This window comes from Notechis scutatus, chromosome 1 (assembly GCF_049901735.1).
Source record: "Notechis scutatus isolate UNSWTSFEM ecotype Mainland chromosome 1, rNotScu1.2, whole genome shotgun sequence".
Taxonomy (NCBI): domain Eukaryota; kingdom Metazoa; phylum Chordata; class Lepidosauria; order Squamata; family Elapidae; genus Notechis; species Notechis scutatus.
In genome coordinates, this window is record NC_142009.1 from 82,372,567 (window position 1) to 82,388,649 (window position 16,083).

Here is a 16,083-nt window from a genome sequence, read left to right on the forward strand (position 1 = left end):
ATTTTCTCCCACAATAATCACTTAGTGAGGTAGATTTGGCTAAGAAAGATCAACTGCCCAAAGATACCCAGGCATCTGAAGGCACTCAGAACATTAACAGCTTTGTTCAAAAATATACACCTATCTTTCAACACTTCTTCCTTCTCAGATTCAGTCCTAAATGACAAATGGGAATATTCATGCAAAAGAGAGAAATGGATTTGAAAATCAGAAGACATGGTTGCACGCAAAGATTCTGGAACATCCTACAGTAAAAGCTATAATATCAAGTTCTAACCCTGCATGTTATCAGCAATATTGCAATTATTAAACCTACTTATCAAAAGCAGGAGCATTTGCTTCCAGGCCTCTGGTAATCTTCAAATGATGGGAACCAACCTAAGAAGATAATAATAATAGGAAGTGATACTTTCAACATGAATCACTAGATGTCTCCCTTCTTCATTTAGAGAAAAGTGTTTCTTTATTATAGCCTAGCAACCATCTTGGCATCCACAAATGATGCCACAGAACATAGAAGGCAGATGTTATTAAAAAATGGGGATGACAAAAAATAATGATGCGCAATTAATTAATCTGCCCCAAAACTTCCTTCTGTTTTTCAATTTCCTTGTAAGATTAAAATTGCTTGCCTCGTTAATACATTTTGAAATTTTTAGTATACTAATTAACAAAAGTATAAATACATATGATTATGATCACATTTACAACATAACTACTTATAAAGGTAACTAACATCCTCCCCATTTCTGTATTCCTGAATCAATCCAAACTTAAATATGCACATGTACAAATCCATTCCATGTAAAAGACTGCATCACTACTACAGTCCCTCCAAAAAGAATGGAAACTCTTGCCCTATTTAAAGTTTAAGGCCAGAAATGTTGACATGCCAAATGTAAAGGAGACGTTCAGTTTAACAGTAAACATTACTTTAGACATTCATGGTTTATGCTTATTACCTGCAATCCAGGTTGCTCCCAGAATAATGGAACTGACCCTCTGATCTGAACAAAGGAAGAAACATCCATGTCCAAGTAGATAGCCTGAAAAGATTTTTAAAAAGTAGCATATATTTAGATTAATGCAATTAATTACAAGTAGTGCTCATTTAACATCTGCTGGTTTAGCAACCGTTTGAAATTAGAACACGTCTCCACTGAATGAGATTATTTACAAGTGGTTTTTGTAGTTGTGGCTGTTACACATGCCCATGATCTTGTGATTGTGATTTGGGTGCTCGGTGACTGGCTTGCAATTACAACATTGCGGTACCCCACAACGTGACCTCTATTTTCAACCTTCACCACTATCTTCCAATGAAGTTAATGGAGAAACTGTAAGGAGGTGGCATATGTTGATCATATGATGGTGGGACACAGTAATTGTGTGTGATTTGACTAATAATTACAACTGGGAGCTCTTGACACTGCTGACCTAAGTCAGAGTGGTTATGTGCTGTCATGCCTGCATCACTTAGTGATGGAGTTCCTGGTTTTAATTACCATCAGTAAGAGTAGAGTGCCTATATTAAATTCAAAAATGGTTAGTAGCTGGATGGGAACCATTAAGAATCTCAGGACTGTAGGTTAGATAAACAAGTCAAGCATATGTCCCAGAAGAAGGCAATATCAAGTTATTTCCATATGATTGCCAAACAAACTACAATGATTTGAAGAGAATGATTACCGGTATTTTTGTACAACTCAGATTATTCCTGCTGGTTCTAATACAGCTGGATCAAAGGCCATTTTGAATGAGGAATTAAGCTGGGTTGGATGCAACTTTTAATTTAATTCCTGCTGCAAAATTCCTTCTCCCTACTTTTCACTCTATACACTGCTTTGTTCAAGTATCAGCACCAGCACTTCTTTGGATTCTGATTTTGTAGCAAGTGAGCTGAAAGATCAACAGCTGACTTCAGTTTAGAAAGCCAAGGGACTTCAAATTGTTTTGTTTTTCTTTGCTTATGCAGTGAGTCATCAGAAGAGAGAGGAGGGAGGGAGGGAGGGAAGGAAGAGTACCTCAGTGGGAAACAAAGGAAGACCATTTATTCATAGAAGAGCTTCCAGGATATAAAGCTAATTGCTTATCCCCTTCTTTAAACCAGAGGAAACCATGCAGTGTAAAGGGGCCAGGATATCTAGAATCCTGGGGTATAATTAATTTATGAATGAGCAGAGCCAATATGACATGCTGAAGTATTTTTTCCACTGTATTGGAAGCAGTGCAGTTATTGCTTCATTGCTAATTATCTACTAGTCAACTAACGAAGTAAAATCATTTTCTCTCCAGCCCAAATATTTTATGTTTCAAACATAACTGGGTCCAGCCCATTCTTAAGTTTTATCCCATTTTTATACAGTATATGTATTATTATAAAGAAGTGAGAGACGCCAATGTTAAGTACGGCTTAGCATGGCTTTTGTATCACTTCAAATCTGTTATTAAGGATACAGGAAATACTCAAGTTACAACAACAATTGGGAATGGAATTTTCATTTCTAAGCAATTTCTAAGCAATGTGGTTGTAAAATATAATGCCACATGACAGCATTACTTAGCAACAGCAGTTCTGGTACTCTCGGTTGCTGTCATAATCCAAAGACCACCCAGGTCAAGATCTCACATGATCATGACTTGTGACTTACTGACAGCTTCCCCTTTGACTTTGCTTGGGTAGGAGATATTGGAATTTGTAATTATATGACCATAGGGACGCCACATATGTCCCAACTTTTAGAATAAGTCATAAGCACCATTTGTCTAATGCCCAACATATTTTATGGAAGTCTAAGCTATTCCTATCATCTGTGACTGCTTAGGCAACCAAGTAAAATATAATTGAAGAGGTTGCACCCAAGGCCTACAAATGAGATTCTCAGAGGATGGAGGGAAACCAACAGTTTTGGCTAGTGCTATGTATCAGAAGGAGCAAAAAGTCAGAAAAATTCTGAAGACCCCAAGCTTCCCTTCTGTCTCTTGCTGCTTTAGAAAAGGGGCGTTGGTCCACCTGAACGCTTCTTCTTAATTATTTAGTGACATGGATCTTCTCCTGCCCCTTACCTGCTCCGTCTCAACAAAGTTAGAAACATGACCATCATCATTGACTCCTCGTATGTGAAACCGGGCACCAGCTCGCTCACAACTAATCCGGGAGATGAGGCAGGCTTTTGCCTTCTTGTGAGAGGCGTAAAGAGTGCGAATGTCCACCACACCACAAATCACTTTTAGCAGCCAGTCTGAACAGTTCACCTGATAGTGTTTAAAAGGGACATGCAATAGCTGGTTCCTGTAAGCAGGACAAAAAGAAAGATCATGTATGTACGACATACATATGTATACATTTTATATTTATAACTATCTATATTCAAATCTAGATCTATCGCTTTAGCAAAGTTTAGTTTTTGTATGTTTTTCCCTGTGCAGTTTACAAATTTACATAAGGTAAGAAATTATTTCCTAACCAGGCAAAAAAAACAAAAACCCAACACGGCAGGTAAACAGAGATAGCTAGAAATAGAATAGAATTCTTCTGTTCTAGTCACAAAAGGAAATAAGTTTAACCGCATGATTTTAAAGTTTTGGTTATGACCTGAACTTTTACAAGTGTTTGTTGTTCACTGTTTTTCTGTAATAAAAACTAAGAATAAAATATTTTATTTACTTATTAGTTATGGTTTACCTCTCCCCACTCCACCCCAGGAGCTATAGTTATTCTCTTTAAAATCTTCCCCACAATAACTCTTTCAGATAAGCTGAGCTATAAAAGAGAGAATTTTTGCAAGGCTGAGAGGAAACTGGAAGGTGATTCTCACCACTGTTAAGCTAGAACCATTAAACTACCCTGTTTCTCCAACAATACGGCCTCCCCCAATAGGAAGTCCCAGCATGTTTTATAGGCATGAAATGAAATTAAGCCCCCCCCCCAAATTAAGGCCTATATTAAAACATGCGAAATGGGGGGGAATGGGGGGGGGCTTGCCGTTAGGAAGTACTTTTGTTGCACACCCGGATATGGTGCTGCCTGCGTTGACCCCGATACGAAGTGCCCCACCAACACCGAGGTCAACATTCAAGCCATCGCCGCCCGCCCGCCCGAAGATGCAAGGGGGGGGGGAAATTAAGTCACCCCCTGAAAAGACGGCCTAGCCATTTTTTTCGGGGCTCAAAAAAAAATAAGACCCGGTCTTATTATATGAGAAACACGGTACATCGTATTATCTCATGAATGCAACAAAAACTACTGTGCAGTAAATCTGTGTAACATTACCCATAAAGCTGAATTTAGGACCTACTTAGTGTTCCTGCATCACAAACAGTAGGAAACCTAACACAAGTATATTTGGGTGCTTCTGATCAATAGTTAACTGCTGGTATGTATTCAGTTTGCCATAATTAATGTATTTATTCTACAACTGTTCACATCACCATTTAAAGCAAAAAGTATGGTGAAATAATGTAATGGCTTTAACAGTCATGCATATATGTTTAAGCCTGTATATTGCTTCTGTATGAATATATATTTATATGTTTTATTGAAAACTATTGATCATTCAGCGGAATTAATTTATTCATTAGTTTTATATAGGAAGAAGGGCACAGCATTCTCAGAAAGGAGATTCCCCCAACCTCTGTCAAAAGGGTCTTCAAACTTGGCAAGTTTAAGACTTGTGGACTTCAACTCCCAGAATTCCTGAGCTAACATGACTGGAGAAGGAATTCTGGGAGTTGAAGTCCAGAAGTCTTAGAGCTGTCAAGTTTGAAGACGCCTTCTCTGTCCTAATGAGTCCTATTGTTTTCTCTTAATGCAGTCTGTAGAGCAGAGGTGGCATTCAGGTCCTGATCAGTTCTGGAGAACAGGTAGCAGAAATTTTGAGTAGTTCGACTACCGGCAAATCCCACCTCTGACTGGTCCCACCCCCATCTATTCTTTGCCTCCCAAGTCCCAGCCGATTGGCTGGGTCTTCTTTTGTTGCCCTACACAGGAGAACGGAGCAGGAAAGCAGGTTAGTGGGGTGGAGAGGGAATGGGGCATTTGCAGTATCCTTCCCCTGCCATGCCCACTAAGCCACGCCCACCAAGCCACACCACACCCACCAAGCCACGTCCACAGAAACGATAGTAAAAAATTTTGAATCCCACCACTGCTGTAGAGACAATATAACCACATATTTCAATCTCTTCGGTTTAAATCAATGGGACTCCGCTTGGGGTGCAATATACTTGTGGTAACCAAGTCAAGGAAATTGCCTTTATTAAGCATGTTCGAAATACATTTCAACCTGCTACTCATAATGTGAAATTGTAAGGATCTAAGAAGATCCTGCATGGATAAGAATAAAGATTCATCTTGCCTAGCAACTCTGGGCAGCTTCTCTATTAAAAAGAACATTATATACAAACAACAATTATCTGAGGGACAATATAACGTCCTGCTGCATCAACCCATTTCAAAGAGACCCATCCAAACATCTTAAATCGAGGCTTGGTCAAAACTTCCAAGTTTGGTACTAACCAGAAAAATGAATTTCCAGTTTGATAGCTATCATCATCTTTCTTCTGGGCTCGGATAGTGAGATCAAAGTTTGATCCTGAATTTGGCCAAGAAAAATAGAAGACCCCAGAATTCAGAAGTTTCTTCAAGGCAGAAACACGATCTTCTTCCTTAGTTTCTTCTTGGAGAGCACAAAATTCAGTTGCTGTGATCTTGTAAACTTCGGTATCGAGGATTTTTCCCACTGATGTACAGCCTGTCACAAGAACCAGGAAACGCAGAGTGGAGTTGCCTGCAAAATCACATATATAATATGGTTATATATGCATATTATTGCTTTTGCTGCTCTAGGTTTTATCTACAAAGGCATTCTTTTATTATATCAGAAGAACACAATGAGACTTTGTTAGGATAGTAAGATAAACGTAAGATATTTATCTGTCGGGAAGTTTCTGCAGGTATGCAAGCATAATTAAATTTATAAATCTTTGTAAGTAGGACATTTATCTGTAAGCATAGACACAGTAGATTCTGTCTATTCCAATAGCTGGACATTTCTAGGAGGATTGAAAATAAAGCCGAACCAGAATCTTCATGATATAGTATCATAATAAAATGTAACTTAAAAATCTTTTCAAGACAGCTATTGAAGCCAAAATAAAACCAGAATTTTGGAGAACTAAAAAATCTATTAGAGAAAACAGTTTTGTGCAAGTCTCTCTAATGGAACTATTTTCCAACCAAGTAATTCTCACTGAAAATGTCAATGTTTAATAGCCATATTTCTCATTTTATTTGATACCCTGAGAATAATTCTGAAGCCCCAAGATAGGGATACTATTGTGGAAAATAAATCAAGTCCTCCCTTCACATATTCTTCCTTCTGGGATTTAAAAGCAAATTAAAATAGGCTGCAAAGATCAAAGTACAAAAGGAAATGAAAAGATATAATCAGGTAAACATTCCTCTTTGTCTGAAATGCAACTTGAAATATGTTTTATCAAATGGAAGGGGTGGAAGGTTTCCCCCAAAATGATTACGATTTCCAACTGGTAACCTGCAGAGATCCCTACTTGCTAGAAGGGTGCTTTCACACGCTGTCCTATATAAAGGTTTATAGGTAATCCTCAAATTATCAAAGTAATTGAAGCCAGAATTACAATCATAATTTGTACCAGTTGTTCATCGGGTCATCATAGAACCCAGTTTTACAATCTTTTTTGCTGCAGTACTTAAGTAAATGTCTGTTAGCCTATAAGAGAACAAAATCAGGACAAAGAATGTGCTAGCGCAGGGTTGCCAGATACATGCTTATATTGCTTAAAACAGTGGCAAATAAAGCAGACGTTACATCATTATTCTTGAGGCTGCCAATGGCTTCTTTGCCGCACATTCTGAAATGAGAGCTGTAATCTTCATTAACTATGAGCCATAATTAATAAAACCTGTCACATAAAAAGAATGCTTCTTAGCAGCTGGCTCTTGGCAAAGAAGGGAGGTTCTTGAGCATTATTTTATATGCAGAGGTCCTATGCTTTTCACAGAAACATGGTGAACTAACATGGAAAAAATACAGATTTCTTCAACATTGCATTAAAATGCTGAGAAAAAGGGTTGCCTTTTTTAAGGCATGGAACATCTGACTATATAAGCTGTGTGTTTCATAATTTCTGATCAAAGAGTGTTCCTTTACTGCTTGCTAAGTTTTCATTTATTTTCTGTCATCTCACTAACAGAAACAAAATATGCACATTTGAGAGTTTGTCAAAGTATAAGAGAAGAAGTCTAGAAGCTAATAGCTATATTACAGCAGTGAGACCATCAATGTGGTGATCTCCCCCCATTTTATTGCCACTATAGCAGTAGGTTCCAAAAATAAAAGCTGTAGTAATTTTGGTGAAACAAATCTTATTTTCAAATTTATATTACAACACATGGTAAGATGAATGTTTAAAAAACTGAAATAATGATTCTATACTGTACTGGTAGACCTAGACTAATGACCACAACTGAGGCCTCAAATTTCTATTGCTAAGCATGGCAGTTGTTAAGTGAGATTTGTCCCATTTTATGACCATTTTTGCCACAGTTGTTAAGCAAATCACTGCAGTTGTTAAGGGATTCATGAGGTCATTTAGAAAATTTGGGTTCCCCGTGCAACTGTCTTAAATACATGCCTGTTGCCAAGTGCAAATTTAGATCACGTGATCATGGAGATGCTGCAATTGTAAGTGTGAAAAACAGTCATAAGTCACTGTTTTCACTGCTAAGTGAATGGTCACTAAATGAATGGTTGTAAGTCGAGGACTACCTGTAATCATTTCTCTTTAACCTAACAATGAACAATATTGACATTTTCATTAGTAATAATGAATCAATGACAGTATTGACAGTTTCTTTTTTAATCTGATTATTGCACAGTATTACATACCAGATTTTAACTGCAGTTCGCCTAAGCATCCATAAGCATCCATTAGCTTCTCATATTGCCCTTTAATTTCTTCTTTTTCTTCAAATGCTGGGGAAATCACACAGTAAAAGCCATCAATTCTTGCTCCACTCTATGGCAATGTAATAAACCAACTGAAACCAACGTGTTTCTTAGGGCTCTGCAAATCAATAGAAGGGATGCTTGGACTGTGACATTGGGTCAATGAAATGCTAAATGAAATGCTCTTTGCTTTGCTGACGGTTCTGGATTTGCACATACCAGTTCAGAGGACTGGGGAAAAACTGGTCATGCTCAGCTTTCACCACTTCAAGGAGTGGCATATAGCTTGTGATATTAAAACAACAAAAACTCTTTCAAATGAACCCTATGGTTGGTTGGTTGGTTATTTATTTATCTGTTGGCTGGCTGGCCTTGCTTGTGAACCTGTGAGTCAATTTTGACTCCTTGGAATTGTCTGCATTTTTCTTGGCAAAGTTTTCAGAAGTGGTTTGCCATTGTTTTCTCCCTAACACTGAGACAGAATGACTGCCCCAAATTCATCCAACTGGCTCCAGGCCTTAAAGATGGACTAGGAAAAATCATAGTTTCCTGATTTCTAGCCTGGTTGTTTTAACTTTTTCATCAAAGTGGTTCTTATTTATTACTGATACTTATATGCCACCCAATTCCCCAAAGGCTCTAAGCATCTTATAAATTATATAGAAATAAAATAAAAAGAACAAGAAAAAGATGAAAAACACACAGCAATTAACTTTCCTTAATATGTAATATCAGCCAAAATGTATTAACATAACTTGGTGACTAGGCCATTTGCTGACTAAGCTGCATCAAATATACCATTAGCACATAGTCTTAGTACAATGTCTAAATTCAGTATTAAGGTAGCCACCACATGAAGTTATTTTTGTAGTATAGCTAAAATTTGGGAATTCAGAGAGCGCAGAGTAATTGTGGAGAGAATGAAATTTAGTTGGAGAATGAAAAGTGTACAGAAATATTGAGAACCGTAAGTGACCTTAACAGAGAACAGAGACATAATTAGAATGATTAATTTTGTTGAACATTAACTAATCAACATTTCCAGGTGTGAAATTCCACTGGTTGAATTGCTGACTGTTAGTGGTAAATAATAAAATCAGGGAGTCATGCTAGAGAGGCAATAATTGCATTAAAGGATATAAAATGTTTAAAGATTAACTTCCTTGACTTAAACTTAATTCCAGGAGACGATGTGGACAATAAAATGGATTAGTTTTGTCAAAGGTTTTTTTTGGGGATATTTTTCTAATTTCCTAGAGCAAGGGTCTTCAAACTTGGCAAGTTTAAGGCTTGTGGACTTCAACTCCCAGAATTCCTGAGCTAACATGACTGGAGGAGAAATTCTGAGAGTTGAAGTCCACAAGTCTTAAAGCTGTCAAGTTTGAAGACCCCTGTCCTAGAGTATTTTTATGGCAGTTGGATTTCCTGAGCCTCCCAAAGTACCAAGCAGATGAACTCTTTTTATTTCTTAAGAGGTCAAGTAAGATTATTGTTCTCCTTACAGTGAGAACAATTAACCAGTGGAACGGCTTGCCTTCAGAAGTTGTGAGTGGTCCATCATTGAAGGCCTTTAAGAAGAGTGTGGACAGTCACTTGGGGAATGGTATAGGGCAGTGGTGGCTAATCTTTTTGGGCTCCTGTGCCAAAAATTGTGTGTGCTTGCATGCTCGCACTCGCGTGCCAGCACCCAGAAGGCAATGTGCACCCCCCCACACCCCCTAGGCATGCGCACGTAGTCCCCACCCACCCACCCCTTATCTGCACTACGCCTCACAGCTGATTTTTGGCTGGCTTGAGGCCTTTTTTGGCTTCCTAAAGGCTTGAGGAAGGCTTCTGCAAGCTTTGCAGGCCGAAAACTAGCCCCGTTTTGTCACTTCCAGTATTTTCAGAAAAACAGGAAGTGATGAAATGGGGCTAGTTTTCGGCCTGCAAAGCCTGCAGAAGCCTTCCTCAAGCCTTTGAGAGGCCGAAAATCAGCTGTGAGGCGCACGCATGCCCAGTGAGGTAAGTTTGCCTGCAGCTTGTGTGCCGGCACAAATGGCTCTGCATGCCATAGGTTCGCCATCACGGGTATAGGGTCTCCTGCTTGAGCAAGAGGTTCGACTGGAAGACCTCCAAGGTCCCTTTCAACTCTGATATTCAGTTATTTTGTTAATTTCTGCCAATTGCTTAGTTATTTTAAGTGTTAACCAGGGTCACTGGGAAGATATATTAACTACAGACTTAAAAAAAATTTAGTGCTAGTGAACCCCTATTTGGAAGTGAGGGGAGAAAGAGAGTGTTATTCACAAAAGTCCACTATATATAAAAGTAGAATATTGTGACTTAAAGTCATTTTTGGAATGACACAAATGATATCATTAGCATGATGTAGCATAATGTAGATAACATCACACAGTTTCTTAATTACATTTTTACATAAATGATATAAATTGTGGTGGAAATTTGTTCTATTGCATCCAAAGTTCATTGTACCATGGTCCAGTAAATTGAACCTTCACTGTAATGAATTTACCCTAGTTTTTAAAAATTCTTCAAAACATATTGAGAAGCAGAGAATTTTCTGTAAACTAGGATTTTCTAGATAATATGCAGCTAATTAAGAATAAATTGTTTAATTCTGTGTAAGGTTTCATATTTGTCAAAGTGCACTCAACAGACAGGATATCACACAATCAAGATATTCAGTTCTTTACACTAGACAAAAGAATTACTGTAGCCACAGGCCACAGTAGAACTATACAAATAAAGTGAATAATGTGACATTCAGAAATATAAACAAAGTTTAAGAATGTAAGTAATTTTCTAACTTTGCCATTTCATCATTCATGAAGAAAAGAGATTGAGAGTCAAAGTTCATTCTCCTAATCTGCATCAGCAAACAAAAATATATTTAAAACAACGTGACACTGGTTGCAGAAAGAAAAGTAAATGCTACAACAAGACAAACCACCAAGATTTAAATAATGGAACAAAGCAAAATTCATATGATTATAGTTAATGAACAAAAAGCTTGCTCATGAATGCACTGACTGGTTATAATAACAGTTTCAGAGGTGATAAATTACTATCAGTAGTAAGGGAAAAGGGTTAGGGTTCGGAAGAAATTTCTTACATACGGCTACCTGGCAATCTCAAGAACGTCTGCTTCCCTGGCAAGGAATGCACAACTCTAGGTCTGAACCCGGCTTCCCTGAAGAGAGGAAACATCTCTCTTTTGCATGTTTCCTTTTGCATGTGGCTTAAAGGCAGATCTTGCACAAGGTGAAACAATTTTTAATCTTTTCTAAACGTCAATTAATTATCCAAGAGAAGAGAGAAGCAATCAGCTAAGTATTGGATCTAATCGAGCCTGAATCTCTGGAAAAAATGTTGCAATTTATCCCCCCCCCCCCCCATACACATTTTATGGAAATGATGGACCTTGGCTTCAGGCATCAGTTCACATTAGGAAATAAATAACAAGTAGAGATAAGAGACAGCATAAGGTTTTTTAAAAAGTATGTATTTGTCTTAATTTCTTCATACCTTGGAGCAAAGCACCATTCAAGGTGGAAGTTCCTGTTTATCTAGTCAGTCAAAAAATATTTTTGTGCTCTAAGTTAATTCTATAATAATCCTTTCCCATAGTTTTTGTTTTCTTAATATGTTAGGATAACACATGCTATAGTTAAAAGTCCTGCCCAAGGAGAGTTGGAATTTCCTTCTCTGACTGTTGGTTACTGATGACAAATTACACCACAAGTTACAGGGGTACGATACAGGACTGTAATTGTAAAGTTACTTCATGTTGGTAAAGGAAGGCTAGGATAAATTAGAATTCAACTCTCTGCATTGGCTCATTTCTGAATAGATATGCATAGAACTACTATACGATTGAAGTTTAAATCATTTTAAAATTTCCAAGATGTAGCAAACTGCATGAGTGTCTAAATATTGAGAGATGCTTTTTAAGATTTAATGTTTCTAAATAAACTCCAGTAGATCAGGAAGGCAATAATAATGAAGCAAATCAATGGTGTCCACAGAATGTGGGATAGAGTCAAAATAGTGGTCATAGCAACAAGATGAAAGTCTACCTCACCATATCAGGGAGTGGTGCCTGCCCTACCCCTTTGTGTGTACAAAGGGAGTGAGGTTTTAAACTTGCTGCCATCATTACTTTTTTGATAAGCACCCCTTCTTATACACACACACACACCACACACCACACACACACAAAAACTCACACCCCATGATGCTGCAAATCAAGATGGTAGTGTAATTCTTCAGGGACTCCAGAGTGAAGCAGGATGGATTCAAGAAAGGAAAGAGAAGGACAAAGAAAAAAAAGTATTTTAAGAGGTATCTTGAGTCCCAGTTTGCTGGAGAACACATGCAAGAGATACTAAAGCATTCAGTAAGGGGCATCTAGGCAGATGGTTATTGTGAATGCTGGAGTGGAATAAATAGGCTTTCAATCTAACACGGCTTTTCTTATGTTCTCAATCTCTTATCAGTTTTTAAAATATAAATAATATATGCTTTGTTGATAAAATAATCAATGTCTTATTTATGCATTATCAGAGTAAAAGTTATGCATGCCAAGATCCTTATATGACATTTTGATTACAGCAATTTTTGTAATTTGTGTATTGTGTAAGATCCCATAGTTCATTTACATTTAAATGTAAACATTCTTACACGTGAAAGGCAACATATATGAAAATCTGGAGGTGTTGCTTTGCATTGTAGCATAACTTTCTGTTTTGGCCTATATAGGCCAAAGCTGTAGAGTGAGTGAGGAGAGAATTATCAAGCATCTGGCTGCAAGTTGACCTCTTGGAGTTTTAATTGCTTGTTTTATTGACCTCATTTTCAACAACCAGTTGAATCAAAGAGAAAGCATGAAGAAGTGACAATAAGGTATTGAGCAAAAGCATCTACGGAATCTCTCATGTTGGTTGTAGGGAGGATAATGCAAATGAATTTCTGAAGACAAGCTGCCACTTGTTATATTAAATTCACACCTATCTAACCTTATTGTTTTATCAATTGCAAAATGTCTGCAATTAATAAAATGTATGACAGCAAGGAAGTACTCATGCTATTCATTAAGAAATGTAGATGCCTCAAGCTACTGAAACTGTCCTGAAGCACTGGTTAATTTTCTAATGTTGACTGTTTATTCCATGAAAGAATACAAGTAAGATTTCCTGAACTGGTGCAAATTTATCTATGTACCATTACTGAAACTGGAAGAAGAAATATGTTCCTGTTCATTCTTGAAAGGTCTTGAGCCTTCCCCCTGTAATAAGATATGATTGTACTCATGGCTTACATGGCCACAACTATTGGCCACCAACTACTGTCCAAAAATATACCTGACAGAACCTCCCAAATCAGTGACAACTGAATCAAGAATCAATTAAGATTTTGGTAATAATGGAAATTATATCCCAAAGGTGCTTTTTCAAGAGGCAACTTGACTTGTTTTTCTTTGAAGTCGTTTTGCTTCTCATCCAAGAAGGATGGTGGAAAATGGAAGGATTTATACTCTTTGCAGACATGGAGTATCATGAAATCCTTCCATTCCCTGCCATCCAGTCAGAACTGAAGAAGCTTCTTGGATGAGAAGCAAAACAACTTCAAAGAAAAATAAGGAAGTCTAGTTGCCTCTTGAAAAAAGCACCCTTGGTACAACAACTATGACCTGGATGACTGAAAACTGGCATAGATAATGGAAATTATACTTTCATAACCTACTGTAATGAAAGCAATGAAAAAATGGGACTATGATTAAATACAAAGATCAAACTAATGAACACAGGAAAATTAACAGTGAAGACACTGATCGGAGTGAATAAATTTTGCCTTTTAGAATTGATTATTAAAAGTTCAGGAACCAGAAGCCAAGAAATACGCCACAGTTTATACAAAGAAATCTGCAACAGATGAGCAATTGGTAGAGAAACAAAGGCCTTGCATAGAAACAAAGGCTTTACGTAAATAAGTCAATGCACATCTATACCTACATTAGATCATGCAGGCAGTGCAACAGTTGGTGGATGTGAAAATTGGACTTCTGCAACTGGACAGAAGATAGACTACTGCTACTTTTGAAACAAGTTTTGAAACTTGGTTTTGGAGAGGATTTGTAGACTACCATGGACAACCAAGAAAGTGGGGGGGGGGGGGAACCCACCACGGAATAAATCAAACCAGCTTTCTCACACAAGACACAACTGACCAAGCTCAAACTTATGTTTGCACACAAGTGTGCAAAGGCCTCAAAGCTCCCTTGAGAAGTCCATGACGCTGGGGACAATGGAAGGAAGAAGAAACATCAAGGCAAGCGCCACTCAAGAGATGGAAAAGGCCAGGTTGAGTAGAGCAGGAAGAAGCCTATCCAGTTGGGTCGCTAAGAGCAGACGCTGATCAATCAACCAAATCCTCCTGTCACGGTTGGCTGTCTTGGCAACCGGAAGGCAGACAGGGTGGACCATTGATCTGAAAGACCTCGCCTCCTTCCTTCAAAGTTGGCCTGCCAGGCAAAGCAACTGTAGGGTGGTTGCGTCCAGAATTTCACGCGGGCACACCCACCCATCCACCCACCCCCACCCTTGGTACGAAACACTTACTGAGGGTTGCTGTCGTGCCGGCTTCCAGCAGCAGGCAGGCCTGGCGGCCGCGCGCCTCCAGTAGGGTGCTGGGAGTGGGCTCCTGCTTCCACAGCAGCCTCAACCCTTTGCTCAAAGCCATGGAGGCGTTTGCCCATCAGGTGGAAGCGGGGAAACCAAAGCAGCCGGGTTGCAAATTGCTCCGGAGCAGCTGCCCCCGCTTCGAGGTTTTCTCTCCCGCTCCAAAAAAAAAACAAAAAAAAAACCCAAACAAACACGCACCCCTGACAAAAAAAAAATAAAGTTTCCTCAAAGAGCCGGTTCCAGGGACGCACTGCGCGACCTCCCCACCGCCGCCTCAGCTGCTAGAAGTGGGTTGCGAAGGGAGTGGGGGGAGGGAAGGGCCGGACGCTTTTCAACTTGATCCAAAAACAAAAGTTAGGAAGGAGAAGAGACGGGGAACAACCCCGAACAAAAGGAAGGCTCGCCGACGGTCTCCTCTTCTGCTCCGCTTTTCGTGGGGGCTGGCGAGAGCCCTTCGTGGCCACACCGTCGCCTTTTGCGAGGCCAGATTCCAGCTGATCGCTCCCTTCGCAGACGCCTGTCTGTCTCTCTTCGGCCGGGGAGGGCCGGAGAAGGAAAGGAATGGAGGTTCCTCCGGCGGGAGGGGGCTTGGAAAGACTCCCCCCTTTCCCGCAAGTTCTTGCACAATTTCCGGACTTTCTGGTTCCTTGTAGGAAAACTGCTCGCTCTCTGCCGCGACTGGCCAGGGCGGGGACCTGGGTTTGCTTTTCCCTCCCCCCCTCCTCCCCCCCGTTACGGTAGAAACTTTCTGGAAGACTTCGAGATGTGGTCACCGCCTCTTTTCGCCTCCTCGGGGGACAGGTGAGCGCCCTCCCTCAGAGGGCGGTGAGGTTAAGCTGCCCGTCCCCACCCCCAAGGAAAGGGGGGAGGGCAGTGCTTCTCGTGGGACACTCGAGGCAGAAAGGCCGGCCTTTGTGGGGAAAAGGAAGAAAAGAAGGGAGGCAGCAGCTGGGATTGGCCTTAGCCGGAATGTTTACTTTTTTTTTTTCCCCTTGCGGCGTTTCCAAAAGCCTTTTTTGCAAGTAATTGTTGGATTTAGGCTGGGGTAATGGCTGTTTTATATGTTGGTGATGCTGGTGGAAAAGTTACTTCTGTGGTGTCGACTAGAAAGATTGTAGAGTAGGATGAGAAAAGGCTGCACAGAAATTGCAGCCTTTCCCCGGAAACACGTGGCATGTTTCAAATGTTAACAAGATTGAACAGGAGGAATAATTTTGTTTTACCACTAGGTGCAAAAAGTCCGTTTGGAATAGTTATTAGAAAGGATAATAATTAGTTATTAGAAATAACTACACATTATTAGAAAGGAGGATGCTTCTCCGTGCACACTTGTGCATGAAGGAGACATTTCCAAATCATTGGGTGTAGTGTTCAAATTTACAATCAAATTGGATTTTTGGTTTTTTGCAGTT

General features: G+C 39.4%; 1 protein-coding gene across 1 annotated transcript in view; it reads right to left on the reverse strand.

Annotated features, from left to right (window-relative positions):
- SYNJ2 (synaptojanin 2) overlaps window positions 1-15,787 on the reverse strand; it is a 50,443-nt gene extending 34,656 nt beyond the window's left edge. The window contains exons 1-6 of the mRNA XM_026675270.2: window positions 14,609-15,787; window positions 7,929-8,015; window positions 5,519-5,789; window positions 3,067-3,292; window positions 963-1,046; window positions 317-378 (exon numbers count right to left, since the gene is read on the reverse strand). Coding sequence (XP_026531055.2) covers window positions 317-378; window positions 963-1,046; window positions 3,067-3,292; window positions 5,519-5,789; window positions 7,929-8,015; window positions 14,609-14,729 — 851 coding nt within the window. The 5' untranslated portion in view covers window positions 14,730-15,787. The remainder of the gene's footprint in view (window positions 1-316; window positions 379-962; window positions 1,047-3,066; window positions 3,293-5,518; window positions 5,790-7,928; window positions 8,016-14,608) is intronic.
- Window positions 15,788-16,083: the final 296 nt, after the last annotated feature.